This window comes from Labrus mixtus, chromosome 2 (assembly GCF_963584025.1).
Source record: "Labrus mixtus chromosome 2, fLabMix1.1, whole genome shotgun sequence".
Taxonomy (NCBI): domain Eukaryota; kingdom Metazoa; phylum Chordata; class Actinopteri; order Labriformes; family Labridae; genus Labrus; species Labrus mixtus.
The window spans coordinates 11,356,558-11,372,906 of NC_083613.1; the positions used below are offsets into that span (position 1 = coordinate 11,356,558).

The window sequence follows — 16,349 nt, forward strand, 5'->3', positions numbered from 1 at the left end:
CTCTTAAAAGTGTTGAAATAAATGTAGGTGAGTAAATAATGACCTGCTGCTGTATCCTGCAACATTTCCTAACTTTCCAAATGGGCATTATTTTGGATATTTGGGAAAATTAACCACATAATGGGACTCTGAATGGTTTCTCAGGCTTATAAAAAAATACATGTGACCGTCATACTGCTGTAGTACCGCAGCTCCTGTCCTGACTTGGCTGTTTGTAGTGATTGTTCTGCATCTCTCCTGTTATAATACAAGAGCTCGTTCAAAAAGTGGACTGCAAAAGGAGATTAATATCCTGTGTCAAGTGGGTTTTGCGAATGTCCCACCCCTTAAGGAGGATAGGGGTCTGTTCCCTTTAACTGGAAAACATGAGAGCATATTAAGACTGATCCCATAATCACCATCACCTGTCACCAAAGTCAGGCCAGGCTTTATTTTATTAGATAGTACTATGAACTCTGTTGCAGGTTGAAACTAGTGTGGCATGAAATATTATGAGCAAATGCAACAAAGTAATTTGTGCTTAGAGTTATTGAATTTCCTTTACTTTGATTAGCAAATGAAGCCTAACCTTTCATTCGAAGGAAAACATCTTCAGTGTTGTCATGCACTAGTCTAGTATCACTGTCATGACAGTGATGCAAGCTGGGAAAAACACCTGAAGAAATTGCCTTTTTGTAGTCTGTTTCTTCCGGTTTGACATTCTGTGACACGGCTGTGGAACCGGCCGGTCCAGCAGTAAGTGTTACCATGGTTTCATCTCGCCTTCTAATCCTGCCCATCTTTCCTCCTTTACAGGAAAAAGGAACAGGCTACCACGAAGAAGGACAGGGTCACCCACTGCTTGACAATATGTGAAAACATTGTGGCTCAGTCTCTGAGGTAGGCCTGATGATTGAATACAAGAATCCGTATAACAGTTTTATAGCAGGGAGGTGTTAAAACAATGACATGAGAGTTATTATTGCTAGTAAGGTTTCAATTGGGTTACATTAAGATAGCATAAAATTGACCACTTGTGATTTTCTTGATGGCTGATTACAGAATATCAACAGAGTGTGTTAGTGTCTTGGCTGGACAGTAGACACAATGTGACATATTCATAAAACCAAAAGTTGCTTCTAGTGATGAAATTCTAATAAACATGTTTATAGGAATTTCCACTTAAAGTTAAGACTAGATCCTGCTAAGGATAAGTTATTCACAAAGCATCTTGTCCCTTAAGAGAACTCCTCAGGGGAAACTAGTTAGGATGATTTAAAGAGTTTCTTCAGCAGAGAAATGATGGAGAGATAGGAGAAATGTTCTCTGAAAACTGAATGACCTAACTACACCAGGATTAAACTATGTCTATAAAGGCGAAATAATGTGTAAAGGAGAGGGCCAAGCAGGAGTACAGTATGAGGGAATGTCCCTGAAAAACATGCTACAGTACTTAACAATCCGAGGAGCTAACTTTTTAATAACGGATGGAATGAATGGATATTAGTATAAATGCATGTGTAATGACATTTCCCTCACATTTCTTCTTTATGGTGCTGGGAACAGAACGTCTCCAGAGTTCCAGAAACTGCTCGGCATCGCCATGGAGATGTTCCTGCTCTGCAGTGATGACAGTGAATCAGATGTCCGTATGGTAGCAGATGAATGCCTGAACAAAATCATCAAAGTGAGCAAGAGCCTATATTCCACCAGCAAGGAAGAATATGTACTTGATGTGACCAAATGTCTTGTCCCCTTTTAATTGGACTCTGTTAATGGGAATTCATTTCAAATCAGGTGAAACAGCCATGTTGTCCAGAATGATCATTTTTATATTTATCTTCAGGCACTGATGGACTCCAACCTGCCTAGACTGCAGCTGGAGCTGTACAAAGAAATAAAGAAGGTAATCAGAGATATACCTATGGGCCTCGGTCTACAATGTGCTTCTTGTAGAGTGTTTAAAGACATCACACTAGATTGCAGAAAATGTACTACTATGACGGTAGTAGAAATGTTAATGATTGTTTGTGCATCTTTGTAGAATGGTGCCTCCCGCAGTCTAAGGGCAGCTTTGTGGAGGTTTGCTGAGCTTGCCCACCTCATCAGACCACAGAAATGCAGGTAAACACAATAATGCCTTAAAGTGGTTTAACCGAATTCACAAGAAAACAAAATGTATATTAAAGTATGCCAAACTGAGAGGGGAAAAGTCTGCCTCCAAGATAACAGCTTCCCTCTGAAGCAGGTATGGTGACTGTCTAAAGAACAAATTCTTACCACTTTTCTTCTCTTTTGATCCAGACCCTACCTGGTCAACTTGTTGCCATGCCTCACCAGAATTACCAAGAGGCAGGAGGAGACAGTACAGGAGACGCTTGCTGCAGCAATGCCTAAGATCATGGCTGCCCTGGGACACTTTGCCAATGATGGCGAGGTCAAGGTAAACACACAAAGCAAAGCACGAGTAGAGCTCAAAATATGTAGGAAGGAGCACTTCCTGGACTCAGAACGTGTAGATTTGAGGTGCTCTTTGATTGAGATATCAAGCAGTTAGGGACAAAACAAGAAAAACTCCTAAAAAAGTAAAAATGTCTTTATTTTCATTGTGTGGTCTTGTAGAACTTAACAACAGACTTTGATGTCTTCCAGCATGAAGCCTTCATCAGGAAGTAAAACACATACAGACTTTGGGTTATTTGCTGATAAAGACTTGAGGCCAAAATGTGCCAAACGTCTGTTTTTAAGGTCTACATGACCGTGCCAAAAAGAAAGTTGTACGTTTTTCTTTTTTTCAAAACAACAAAAAGTATGGAAATAGAGATGTAGGATAATAAAAGATACCATGTTGAAGAGTAAGAAACATTCGGTTGGCACTTATTGGAGGATGTGTGCTTAAATCATTTCTTAAAAGCTTTCTTTCATCAGAGCTCATCCATTTGTGTCCCAGGTGCTGCTCAAGTCATTTATTGCCAACCTGAAATCCAGTTCCCCCACCATCAGACGGACAGCGGCCAGCTCAGCTGTCAGTGTGTGCCAACACTCCAGACGCTCGAGCTACTTCTACACCTGGCTTCTTAATGTGCTCCTGGGTAGGATACAAAACACAAACATTTCACATGTGCCTATGTAGTTTTTTTTAATCTATAAAGCTAACCCCAACTGAAATTTGCAAGCTAGATTTGTTTCAGACTACTAAGCATCTAGGACAAGACCACAACCACCCTGACCCTCTCTCCCATTCCAGGTCTGCTTGTCCCAGTGGATGAGGAGCACCCTAGTCACCTAATTCTGGGGGTGCTGTTAACCCTTCGCTATCTGATGCCTCTGCTGCAGCAACAAGTTAACACAGCCAGCCTCAAAGGAAGCTTTGGAGTCATGAGGAAGGAGGCTGATGTTCAGCCTACTCCTGAACAACTTCTTCAGGTAGAAAGAAGAGAACAATTGTGTTGATGTCTGGGTGCGTAGAGTCATCATAGAGTAATGGCTTAATTTTCTACGTTTGTGTGTGTGTGTCTACAGGTGTACGAGCTGACCCTACACTACACACAACACTGGGATCACAATGTGGTCACGGCGGCTCTGGAGCTTTTGCAGCAGATGTTCAGGACTCCCTCTCCAGAGCTTCTGCACATGCTCATCACCCCTGGCAGCATTTCACATGTAACTGTGTTTCGCCAGGACATCGAGAGCCGCGCGCGCTCTGGCAGCATCCTCGAGCTCATTGGTAAAAGAAATATAAAAAAAATCAGTATTATCCCTATGATTTGTTATCCCCCTTCATAAAGTTATGTGGGTGCTGGAGTGTTACACATTGTCAACTGGCACTAAGATAAGCCACTGTATCTGCTGTAGCTACCTATTTATTTATTAACCCCTACTGACTGACTTTACTTAAGTGGTATTGTTTCTCTACTCCGGTTTCTGCTTCAATTTCTGTTGGTGGTCTTTTTTCTTTGCTTGCTCTGTCATTCCTTGTTTTCTGTAAATAATCCCTGCCAAGTTTTTTCTTCTTTTTTTTTTTGCTCTTGCTGCTTTTCACTTCCTCACCTACTGTTTCTACTTCCTGTTTCCTGCCAATGCCAGTGGGAGGGTCCTCCTGCAGTCCGCTCCTACTCAGGAAACAGAGAGGTGACTTGTCTATTTATCTCCTCTGGTCACCAAAGCCCGTTAACTGATGTTAAAGGATTTGGCCAAATGTTCCTCTGACTGAGTCACTGATGGTGGTTGATTATTGTCCTGATGTGTAGAAGCTCACAGCTCTGTTGTTATTTTCAGTGCACTCAGTTGAAGGTCAATTTGTGCCACACAGGATTTAGTCTCTTTTCCTCTCTTAAGCAAGTGTTAGTGTTGATGTTTTGTTCACATTTAACCTGCTGTTTCCAGGTAAAATCCTTTCTGGGGATGAGGATGGGCTGGAAGATGATGCAGAGAGAACAGAGGTCACTACTGGTTCCTTTACAGGTAGGAAGCACCCACTTGGTGGCAAACTATTCATTTGTCAACAATCTTAAACTTTCTCAAACAAGATAGTCAGGCCACTTCAAGCAGTAAAAACATGCTCTGTGAATGTCTTCAGCATCTGTTGTTGGGGCAGATGGCTCCTCCCCGGCGCAGGTGGACATCATCACTGAGCAGCCACGCTCACAGCATACCTTGCAACCTGGTGAATCTGTGGACCTCAGTGCGTCCTCTGAGCAAGGAGGCGGGACATCTGCATCAGACACTCCAGAGTCACCCAACGACAATGAGGAGGAAATGCTGAGTCGGAGCTCTAGCGGCGGGGCCAACATCACTCCGGAGACGGCTGACTACACCACACCAGAGAATGCTACCCCTGAGGGAGGGCCCTTAGGAGCAGGCGGGACTTTGCTTGGTACTAATGACCGCTCGCTTCCGCCCAGTGACTCCTCCCAGACCACCACCGAGGGACCAGATTCAGCTGTCACTCCTTCAGACGTAGCAGAACTGGTCAGTGTGACTATGAGCATGAACGTCAGATAAAATATGTTTAGAGAATAGAGTTTGATAGCAGCTGTAGGTAGACAATGAAAAACATAACTATTTATTAACATTAGTTATAGTTAATGAACACTAATAACCTTAATGGCATAGTTCTCTGTAGATGAATAATGTTGCACTTCTTTGACTTTCACTTTATTGGATGGGAAAACCCTTTCATTCTAGTTCTTTGAGCGTCACTTCTGTATATGAGAAGGTGTTTAAGTCGTTAACCAAAAAGCTAATTTAACTAAAATGACTGTAAACATCTTCAAATCGTGCTGTTATCCTAATTTATAGACATTAATTTAGGATTTGCTTTACGATATAACTTCAATAATAGAAGTATCTGAGAAAAATTCCATGTTGAGTACCAACACAATTATAGGGTATAAATTCTAACGAGACTAGAAACCATAGGATAGAAAGTGATGAGTGTTTCCTACAGGTGAAACGACAATATATCTAAATGCTCTGGGTTATGGATATCAGTCATCTTTTAATACATTCAAAGGGTTAAATGGAGTACAACATGCAATCTACTTGTGTGGTCATTTTTCAAATCTTTGGCAGTTTATATTAACATGCTCCCAATCAGAGGCCTTTAAATACGCGATTGCCATACTAACAATTCCACCTGTATGGTCCTGCCCCTTCTGCTTTGTCCTTCTCCCAAACCCGGCGTAGTCTCAAACTCCATTGCCGCGGGTGAATGAGCCATCCACCCCCTCGCCACCTTCCACTGAGGGTCCTGATGCCACAGACAGCGACTCATCTGTCTACACAGCGTCCTCTTCCTCTTCGTCATCGTCTTTCTCTTTCTCCTCCTCCTTCTATGCCATGTCCTCTTCTAGCACTAGTGACAAGGTCAGACAGTTGGACACTTTGAATCAAGTTAGAGGGGCTTGCTTGAACCTGGCTTTCTTTCTTCATTCGTTCTTCTTTTCATTCACTTGTCCGTGACACAGAATTTGCCCTGCCGATTGCTACTTCCCCTCTCTTGCGTCCATTTGTAGTACGTCATGCCCCTTTCTCCTTTCCTTGTTTCCCCTGTGATGCTTTTAAGGACCTTGGCTCGAAGGACCTTGTTTACAGGAAGAAGTAGAAGCATGAATTCCACCTATTCCTCTTGTTTTTTTTTACCCGTCCAGATTTGGTTTCCTTTACCTTTCAAGAGTCTGTGAAAGATATTTGTTCCACATGAGGCCAAATCTAATTACATTCTTCTATTAAGAATACTTAATACAACTGGCTTGGAAAAATAAGTTCTCTGCAAAACATCATGTATGTACCTTCCACAAGTTGACTTGATCAAAGAGGAATTTATTCAGAAATTGAAGTTTGGATCAAGAGCTTGCTCCTCTATTGCAACCAATATTGTAGTGTTCTCACGTTTGTGCTTACTGTTTGAAGTTGATTTGCTGTAAATGTACTAAAAAAAAAAAAAAAGCATGATTCTGTAGATTTTAGAAGGGGGCATTTGTTTGACTCACAACTTCTGCCATTGTTTGGTATGCATTGTCTTCCCTCCTGATCCAGCAAATCTAACTAGGTGATAAATGAAACAGTGCCGTATCATTTGCATGTAGTTGCATTTTAAATTGATGTATCTGTTGTTTCTGTAAATCAATTTGAGTTCCCCTCGAGAGATGTTTGTTATGTGTGTCTATGTAAAAAGGTGCTGGATGGCAGTGAGAGCCAGTACTCTGGGATGCAGATCGGAACACTACAGGATGAAGAAGATGAAGGAGTTGCACCTTCCTCCCAAGAAGAACCCTCAGAACCATTCCTGCAGTCAGCACTGGGTGTGTTAGATTATTCATATATGAACACATGAATAGAATGACTGGTTCTGTTTTGATTATTGGTTTAAAATGTTCCTTATGCCTAATGTATTCTTGTTTGTATCCAGCTCTGAGCAAGCCTCATCTCTTTGAGGGCAGAGGCCACAACAGGCAGGGTTCAGACAGCAGTGTGGACCACCTTATACCCAAGGATGAACCTGCTGAACCTGAACCTGACAACAAGGTAGATACACCCACATAAGAAACTTCTGTGCCACTCTAAGGTTAAGGAAGCAAAAACTGTCCTATATCTGTCTCTAATTCCTCTGCCTGCTTCATAGCCTTCACGGATTAAGGGTCCAATTGGACATTATACAGACCAGGGGGTGGAGCCGCTTGTGCACTGTGTACGGCTTCTCGCTGCTTCCTTCTTGCTGACAGGACAGAAGAATGGTGAGTGTTATTAGACTTAGATTAGATTATTGTTCAATGAGTACCCAAACCACCTTTTGTTCAATTGATGTTCAAACAACAGTTTCTAATTCCTAAACCTAAAAAAGTCATTTTGTGCTTAAAGCTAATCAAACTAGGATTAACATTCTTACAACACAAACAACGGTCATCTGGTCGACAGTCCTGTATTTGACTAATAGAATGGAAGAAATACAATCACACACAGTCACATTTTTGTTTTGTTCACTTAATTATAAGCCTTGCATTTAATGAATGCTTTCACACTCCCGTCTGCACCTTGTTCATTTGAAAGTTTTTTTAAATTATTTTTTTTACATGATTTCGCCATTTAAGAATATAAACAAATATTTTTATATACTTACTTTTTTTTAAATTGGTTTTAATCAACATTAAAATCAGATTCATAACAACAAGACCCTTGCCTATTATTACAACTAAAGTTGAGCCAACAGTTAAAATCCCAAACTGCATTAAATTCTCCTTCCTTGTTTATACACTTTCAAATCAGAAATTCAGTTTATCAAAAGCTTTTCAACAAACAATAAAATACTCCATGTATGTTGTACATAAATGTTTTTTTCTTTTTCACCTTTAAACCAAACAATATGCTTTTTTGCATCCACAATTGCCCCTACTAGTTTGTTTTTAATCAAACACCTTTATGTGTACATGTCATAGTGTGTCAATAACTGTTGTTTATGTGTTTGCAGGGCTTACCCCTGACAAGGAGGTGCGAGTGAGTGTAAAAGCTCTGGCTGTCAGTTGTGTTGGGGCAGCAGCGGCGCTGCATCCAGAAGCGTTCTTTAATTCCCTCTACCTGGAGCCGCTGGACGGCACACCAGTGGAAGGTAAGTTTTGAAACCAAAAACCCTTATTCAGATGACCGGGGCAAAGTGTATGGCATTATTATGGTTATTGTGAGATAAATAATTACTGAGTTAAAGGCTTTATTTGCAATCTAATAGAAACATTTCATACAATATTTGGAGGGCTGGGAGAAGACCTGAACCTTTTAGGTCATAATCCACTCTGAAAAAACTGTTACAATAAAACAGAAAATGTAAATGTTATTCAAATACAAATCTAAAACTAGTAGATCAAGAGAAAAGTAGGGCTGTTGATTGTGACTTTTACTTATTTTATCATTTTCTTAACAACAACGTGGTGACAGTAAGTGACAGAGACAAACACTCTGGAACATTACAGAGCTGCAGACAGTAGACAGCGACCGGTGCTGAAGTGAAGCACTGTCACAGCAGGTGTCACCAGAATCAATTCCTCATAAGCCTTTTGCCTCCAAAACAGCATAAGTTGATTGTTTGTTTTTTAAAAACCTGACGAGAGAGAGAAGTAATTTACATTACTCTGTACCATGGCTTGAATGTTTGTGTCACTGATTGTCACTGCGTAGATACTATTTGCAAAGTGAGAGCTCAAACTCGATGTGTTTCCTCATTTCACACTGATCTTTTTGGCACAGATTTTACAAATTGCGTCATCTAAATGAGCTGGTTCATCTTTTTCATTTAGCTGGAAGATGAAATGTTCCCAAAGGGGCGTAGTTACATCCGGTTTAGTTTCTTAGTTTTTCTGTAGTTTTTATTAGTTTTAGTGTTAGTTCTAGTTTTTTCGTAATGTGGGGTAATTGTCAAAAGCGAGACCCATAAGGGCCATACAATGTAAACAGCATACAATTTTAGAAAATAGATTCAAATATTGTTACTTTTACATTTAGTTATTCAATTGGATAATTGAATAAAAGACAAGACTTAAAATACCAATATGTGTAGTGATGACTCATAAACTGGATTGGGTGGAAGATAGGGTTAAGTGTTCTAACACCTCTTACTTTAAGGCTACAGGTTAAAGTAGAATTATTATTACGATTATTGGAGATATGTTATAGAAAGGGTAAATACATGCATGCTTTTCATTCGTGTGCACACAAACTTCATGCCAAACCCTTCATAAGTCACTGTCCCAGGTGACATCTCCTCAATACATTGTGGATCCCCCCCCCCTGCTCTTCAAACTAGCGCACTTGCAATCGCATCATATTAGTTCGCTCAGCAGCTGATGGATGTGTTCAGGGTTGTGTTGATGATTAGTTTTGTAAACATACGATACAGTTTCAGTTAGTAATTGGTTTTTTTTTTTAGTACAGATTTGTCATTGTAGGATTCATCATTGTAGGAATGCAGAAATGTTACTAATAAAAGAAACCAGTGCACTGCACTTCTCATTGTTCCCATGGATACATTAAATGGGTCCAGTGTGCACAATGTGAGGGTGTCCCCCCAAAACCCAAAAAAGTTTTATTGAATACAGGCATATTTTTTTTATTAAAACACATTTATTATTTCTTTAATTTGATATGTCAAATACTTTGATAGATAACTCCACTGCATAAATCTTTCAAAAGGCTTTTTTCACAAATATCAATGCAGTTATAGAATGCATTCACTGATGATTTTTTTTGTCTGTCTTCATTACTTTCTCTGACATTGTTTTCAATATCTGTCTCCTTGCAGAGCAGCAGTATGTCAGTGACATACTGGGCCTTATTGACCACGGGGACCCTCAGATCAGAGGGGCCACAGCCATCCTCTCTGCAGCCATTATTCAGGCAGCACTCACCAAAACCCGTTTCAACATACACACCTGGCTGGCCAGTGTGCAAAGTGCAACAGGTAGGTTTGTCTAAGCATGGACAATTTAAAGCTGGGAATGTTTTAATGGTTCTTTCTCACCTGCCTGTCCTGTTGCGACCTAGGTAACCCCCTGTCCCTGGTGGACTTGGTTCCTTTGCTCCAGAAAACCCTGAAAGATGAATCATCTGTCACCTGCAAGATGGCCTGCTCGGCAGTGAGGGTGAGACTGATCTGCACAAGTGTGTCTGTAATCTTTATTCAATGAGCGTTTGAGTCTAACCTCTTTTGTGTTTCAGCAATGCCTCATGACTGTGTGCAGCAGTACCCTGAGTGAGCTTGGTCTGCAGTTGGTGATAGACCTGCTTGCTTTGAGGGACTCCTCCTATTGGCTTGTTCGCACAGAGCTCTTGGAGACCCTGGCTGAGATGGACTTCCGGTAGGCTCATCATTTTCCTTACATATAAACCAGCTACATACTTGGGTATTTGTTCACCACAGTTAACCCTGCACTTTATTTTACTTAATTTCCTAAACTGAAGTATAAAACCTGTGATGCCTCTTAAGAATATTCACTCTTTCCTTTTTAGGTTACTCAATTTCTTAGAGATGAAAACGGAGACTTTGCACAAAGGGGATCATCACTACACTGGGGTAATTTCTCATACTTCCTTTCTTTTAGTATTGCTGTGGAAATGTGTAGCTTTCCCTGTATTGTTGGATATTTCTTTGACTGCATTCTCAGAACCCATTACTTTCAGTAATTTTTTTTATTTTTTACCTACGTCACTATGACTCAACACATGAATATATAGGCTGCTGTGTGATTAAATTCTGTTTAATCATTCAAAATAAGGTACATGCAGTTCTCATCAGTGAGAAGAGAACTGCACGTTTAACACATACAAATGTAAAATGATATGATGGCACATGAAAATAATAAAACGTACAACAGAACAGAAGAAAAGAACATACATATATTTAGTATTAAAATATCTTTGTGAAATGGATTACTATAACCTTGTGATTACTCACTGATACATATTTAATATCGTTGTTGAGAGAGTCTGATCTGACACTCTGGGGTCAGTGCATTGACAACAGAGAGAGAGAGAGAGAGAGAGAGAGAGAGAGACTTTGATTTGCGGCTACAAATAAAGGAGAACTTATAGTGGAGAATAAACATGTCCAATTGCTGGCTGACACTTTTGGGTATTTAACAGTCTGTCCACAACAGAGACTGCTTTCTAAACAGTTGGGTTTTCACGTCATTCCGATTTGTGAGTGTGTCAGACGACAGTGCAGTTTGGACTTGATAAGGACTTGACTGGAGTGTTCATTACATGCCTGCTCTCGTAAATATGTTGTCACAAACATAGTTGTCACAAACATACAGAGTGAGTTTGATGCCAACACTGTCATCTCCTGGTAATTTGGTGTCAGGCGTTTTAAAATGATTAAATGATTCTAAACAGACGTGAAGCGAACTTAGTGTGCTACGTGCAGAGTTCTTCAACTGAGTGAACTCAATCAACTTTTGAACTTGTGTGAGCGCACACACTCATTGATGTGTTTCTCTTGGATTCATTTAAATGTTTTGAATCATTGCCCTTAGCTTGGTTTTAGTTAAATTGTCTAAGGGTCAAATTCACAAGTCAGGGTAGAATGGACAGTGACTTTGACATATGGCTAAGTGTTGAGTTTTGCAGTAATGCACACATTTTCAAACCCAAACTTTCAATATAACATTTCATCCACATTCCAACCTTCACCTTTGATATTGCCCGGGGAAAATGTGATTTGTAGACACAAGCAGGGAAAATAAACGTGATTGACATCTTTAAACTGGATTTTTGAGAGTGGGGCTTAGGTGTCCTTTTTGTCCTCTATATTCAGCGGCTGCGGCTCCAGGAACGAGTCTTACATGACGTGGTCATCAATCTGCTGGGAGATGATGACCCAAGAGTTCGGCACGTGGCAGCCTCAGCTGTCAGCAGGTGCAACTTTTCTCTTCTACTCAGTTTTTGCCAGACACACATCTTGTCTAGATGTTTATCTAAGCATTTGTTTCTGCTAATTGGCTACTTGTAATGTCACCCTTTTCATTTCCCCTTAACCTTAATTTGCCCCATCACTATGCCTCTCATCAGGCTGGTTCCAAGGTTGTTCTTTGAATGTGACCAGGGTCAAGTCGACCCAGTGGTGGCAATTGCCCGGGACCAAAGCTCAGTCTACCTGCAGCTGTTGATGCATGAGACCCAACCTCCCTCTCAGTTGACAGTTAGCACAATCACAAGGTACTGGTCACAGCCGTCTCCTCTTGAAGAAATATACTTTATAACTTTTGGCATTAAAGACTTAAAATTTCAAAGACAAACTCACAAAACACAATCTTTTACATAATCAATGTACTCAACTTTGATCTTTTCTCTGTTTTCCAGGACATACAGAGGCTTCAACTTGTCCAACAATGTGGCTGATGTCACATTGGAGAATAATTTGTCCAGAGTGGTTACTGCCATCTCCCATGCTTTTACCTCCTCGACCTCCAGAGCCCTTACTGTGAGCTTGCTTACATAACACATACTGTATGCAAAACCTTTTTGCCATTTGTTTTTGTGTATTTTCTTCTAAATGTTCCTAAAACATCTCCTGTCTTTTTCTCTGCAGTTTGGCTGCTGTGAGGCATTGTGCCTATTGACCACAAAGTTTCCACCCTGCACTTGGAACACAGGCTGGTTCTGTGGCTATGTTAGCTCCAGTAGTGGTTTTTCTTCTCGCTCTAGTCTCAACCGCAGCAGGGGAAGAGCTTTCAGGTATGTCTTACCTCTCTAGAATTGATCTTTTTTAACATTACATTTAGTGTTGGCTTACTGAAATAATCTCCCACAAATATTCCATGTTAGGCGACAACTCACTACTCCTGCTATCTATTGAAATTCTTCAATCTCTATGCACACCAAGTTCTCTTCTGTCCTTTTCCTTCTGGGCTCAACAGTGCACCAGCCACTTCAACCACTTCCTCATCTGCTGCAGACACTGAGCGGAGAACTCTGACAGTGGGAATGGCCAACATGGCCCTCTCCTTACTGTCATCTGCCTGGTTTCCACTAGATCTTTCTTCACACCAGGATGCACTTGTGCTTTCTGGCAATCTGCTTGCCGGTTGGTATTATGCTTAGGAATTTTACATGACCCTGCTGTTCCAAAACTGTATTAAAAATACAACAACTTGTAGAAGATTAACGAGTTATTAATATTGCTCCTAGCTGTGGCTCCTAAATGCATGCGCAACCCCTGGGCTGGAGATGAAGAAGGCAGCAGTGGCAGCACAAACACTAGTGGAGGCCCGAATAAGATGGAGGAACCCTGGGCAGGGCTGTCTGAGCGCTCCTTGGTAGCAATGGTGGAGCAGCTCTTCTCCCACCTGCTGAAAGTCCTCAACATTTGCACCCATGTCATGGATGACACACCACCTGGACCAGCTGTTAAGGTAACTGTTCATAGCCTTTGTTTTGCTTTGATTGGCTTGTTTTCAATATGGTTATTTGTACTAAATAATGATACCATTTATCTGCCTATAATTATAAGCTGGCAGTTGTTTTTAGTTTGCTCTTTGTAACCCTCTTTAAGGCCACCCTTCCATCCCTGAGCAACACTCCCTCACTCAGTCCCATTCGGAGAAAAGGCAAGGACAAGGATTCTGCTGAGCCTAGTGCTGCCCCTATGAGCCCAAAGAAAAGCAGTGAGGTCAACACAGGTACATGCACATCTTACAGACACCTGTGCAAGTAAAGATGAAAAAACTGAAGTGTCTGTGAATTTTAAAAACATTTAACTTTGTGCTTTTTGTGAGCAGGTAGGCCAGCAGACAACACAGGGTCAACAGCTGTAAACAAATCAACCACCCTTGGCAACTTCTACCATCTTCCACCCTATCTCAAGCTGTACGATGTCCTCAAAGCTACTCATGCCAACTATAAGGTCAGAACATGCATTTATTTTACGAAAGTGCCTTTTGAAGTAGTCTAAATGTTTTTGGAATTATATGACCTGTGTTTGTAATCTAGGTATCACTGGACCTCCACAGTAGCCAGGAGAAGTTTGGAGGTTTCCTGCGCTCCACCTTAGATGTTCTGTCTCAGCTCCTGGAGCTGGCCACACTACATGACATCAGCAAGGTCAGGATAACAATGACTGTATTTACACTCAGACACTGGTTAAGTGTTTTAAGAGTGAGCAGAAAGTAGGAGATGTACTGTAGGATTGGACTGGATTGAAGCAAAATATTATTTTTCATTCTAATCAATCGATGTATAACTTTTCATGCTCAGCAGAGGAAAAAAAAAGGCAATTTATTTCCCTTAATGTTCTGAAATGTTTTATTACAGTGTGTTGAGGAAATCTTGGGCTACCTAAAGTCCTGTTTCTCCAGAGAACCAACAATGGCTACTGTTTGTGTACAACAGGTCAGTATTGTGTGTTTGTCATTAATCTGGATTTGATTTCTGTAATGTCACATTCATTGTGTGTGGCAGTCTTTAAGGTTCCAGCACTGAGCAGTGTGCTGCAATCAGTGCGACTCCACACAGATTGAGGCTGGTTCCTGCCGACAGGGACTGTAAAGGTTTTGGTTCCCCTGTGCGATGGCTCCATACATCTTTATACACGTGTACAGCAATGCAACAGTTGGATTTCATCTTGTCATATCTAAGCTAACTTTAAGATGAATCAAGAACAGGTTTAATGTGTGTTTTACAAATGTGGTTTAGTGATGTGATACTTCAAAATGTTGCAAGTTACATCTACACAAGCTTGAAGTCCAAACTTTTGCATTTTGATTTTCTAATAACTGATCACTTCTCTTTCTTTAGCTGCTGAAGACTCTGTTTGGCACCAACTTGGCTTCCCAGTACGAGGGCGTCCTGAGTGGACCAAGCCGAACCCAGGGCAAGGCTCTCCGCCTAGGCTCGTCCAATCTGCGACCAGGCCTCTACCACTACTGCTTCATGGCACCATACACTCACTTTACTCAGGCTCTTGCTGATGCAAGTCTGCGCAACATGGTGCAGGCTGAAGCGGAGCAAGACACTTCCGGGTGAGTTGTAGCTACACGCAGGTTTGAGACAAGAACTTTAATAAGTGCTGCAGTCTCCAAATATGTTAGACAAACGGGTGTGAACTACCAATGGGGAACAAAGAACTTTAAAGATGACTGTATGAATTAGAAGCACTGCTTTTTCTGTCTAATTTGACAGTTTGAACCAGAAATTATTTTTTTTACCAATTTATCCAACTATCAACTCTCCCGACCTCCAGGTCTGTATCTCTGTAAGGGATTTATAGATAGCTGATTATTTTAGGTAAGATCTATAGAAATAAATGGGATCGACTTCTCACTTCACTAATAATAAAAATGGAAAAGTATTAACAAGGAAAAATAATCAAATCTGTTGAATAAACTGACAACACCAGTAAAAGGGCTAGTATAGCAGTCAGGCACTCCTGAAGCGTTCTTTCATTAACTAGGGTAATTTATAAGACAACAGCGCCCTCTGCTGGCCAAATGCACTTTCATTATTTAGTGGTTTATTAACAGTATTTTTTCTGCTTGTTAGCTGATGTTAGCTGTGCCTGTCCAGGTTAAACAATAAAAACTCAAAGTATTATTAGATTTCACAGAAATTGACAAATTACAATTCAAACAATACTACAATAGGTTAAATGCTTAAAGGGATACTTCACCCATTTGCATTTAGCTTTGTATCATTAGAAACCTGGTAGTATTTTTGAATGGTCGTGCATCCTGCCCTCATTTTCCCCTGAGATGGGAACTCTTTGTATTTCTAAGTCTGAAAAGGAGCTTCCAGTGACGCAAAATGACGATTTTTGCGTCACTGGAAGCTGTTGCGGTTAGCGGGGTGAAACTACAACGCTAGTTCCTCATATTTTCGACCACTGAAGCTACAGACCAATCACAGATCAGTGGGTGGGAACTCACTCCCAGAATCGAAACTTAACGTCCGCCACATTGCTTGGAAGCTATGCTAACAGGCTCTCTACATATATGACCCAATGTCAATACAGATTCATGTTTCAACGGGTGAAGTATCCCTTTAATCCTCAAGGACACACACCTAAGGCATAAAATGATGTATATTCCTACACTCTGGAAAGACTGAAACCTGTCAACAGAGCACAGTTGTATATCTCACTGAGTCACATGCTTCTGCTGATTTTATTCAAGAGAAATGCACAGAACACATAGAATAGAACATGACTAACCCTTACTCCTTTCTCCACTTCTAGATGGTTTGATGTAATGCAAAAAGCTTCAAACCAGCTTAGGTCCAACATTGCAAATGCAACACGCCACAGAGGAGACAAGGTAAACTTTTTAAAAAACTTCTTTACAAGTTAAATGAGTATTTTACATCTGTGATTCTCTAAGTCCTGGCCATGT

The 16,349-nt window shown here is 40.8% G+C and overlaps 1 protein-coding gene and 1 non-coding gene across 5 annotated transcripts in view; both read left to right on the forward strand.

Annotated features, from left to right (window-relative positions):
* htt (huntingtin) overlaps positions 1-16,349 on the forward strand; it is a 37,138-nt gene that overhangs the window by 1,721 nt on the left and 19,068 nt on the right. For 2 of the 4 annotated variants that reach the window (XM_061051928.1, XM_061051920.1), the window contains exons 2-31: positions 796-879; positions 1,546-1,666; positions 1,826-1,885; positions 2,024-2,103; positions 2,284-2,422; positions 2,930-3,071; positions 3,227-3,405; positions 3,502-3,706; positions 4,366-4,443; positions 4,559-4,950; positions 6,659-6,785; positions 6,893-7,008; positions 7,106-7,217; positions 7,949-8,086; positions 9,770-9,928; positions 10,012-10,109; positions 10,186-10,325; positions 10,477-10,540; positions 11,783-11,883; positions 12,037-12,183; positions 12,328-12,448; positions 12,557-12,702; positions 12,885-13,051; positions 13,156-13,379; positions 13,520-13,646; positions 13,746-13,870; positions 13,957-14,067; positions 14,278-14,355; positions 14,761-14,984; positions 16,196-16,274. In XM_061051928.1, the coding sequence (XP_060907911.1) occupies positions 796-879; positions 1,546-1,666; positions 1,826-1,885; positions 2,024-2,103; positions 2,284-2,422; positions 2,930-3,071; positions 3,227-3,405; positions 3,502-3,706; positions 4,366-4,443; positions 4,559-4,950; positions 6,659-6,785; positions 6,893-7,008; positions 7,106-7,217; positions 7,949-8,086; positions 9,770-9,928; positions 10,012-10,109; positions 10,186-10,325; positions 10,477-10,540; positions 11,783-11,883; positions 12,037-12,183; positions 12,328-12,448; positions 12,557-12,702; positions 12,885-13,051; positions 13,156-13,379; positions 13,520-13,646; positions 13,746-13,870; positions 13,957-14,067; positions 14,278-14,355; positions 14,761-14,984; positions 16,196-16,274 (4,084 nt within the window). Of the gene's footprint in view, positions 1-795; positions 880-1,545; positions 1,667-1,825; positions 1,886-2,023; positions 2,104-2,283; positions 2,423-2,929; positions 3,072-3,226; positions 3,406-3,501; positions 3,707-3,804; positions 4,111-4,365; positions 4,444-4,558; positions 4,951-6,658; positions 6,786-6,892; positions 7,009-7,105; positions 7,218-7,948; positions 8,087-9,769; positions 9,929-10,011; positions 10,110-10,185; positions 10,326-10,476; positions 10,541-11,782; positions 11,884-12,036; positions 12,184-12,327; positions 12,449-12,556; positions 12,703-12,884; positions 13,052-13,155; positions 13,380-13,519; positions 13,647-13,745; positions 13,871-13,956; positions 14,068-14,277; positions 14,356-14,760; positions 14,985-16,195; positions 16,275-16,349 lie in introns of those variants that run through there. The other 2 variants (XM_061051943.1, XM_061051936.1) reach the window with 2 other exon arrangements.
* On the forward strand, positions 14,418-14,547 carry LOC132955165 (small Cajal body-specific RNA 14). Its single transcript, XR_009665902.1, has one exon. It is a non-coding gene; the product is annotated as a small Cajal body-specific RNA 14 (non-coding RNA).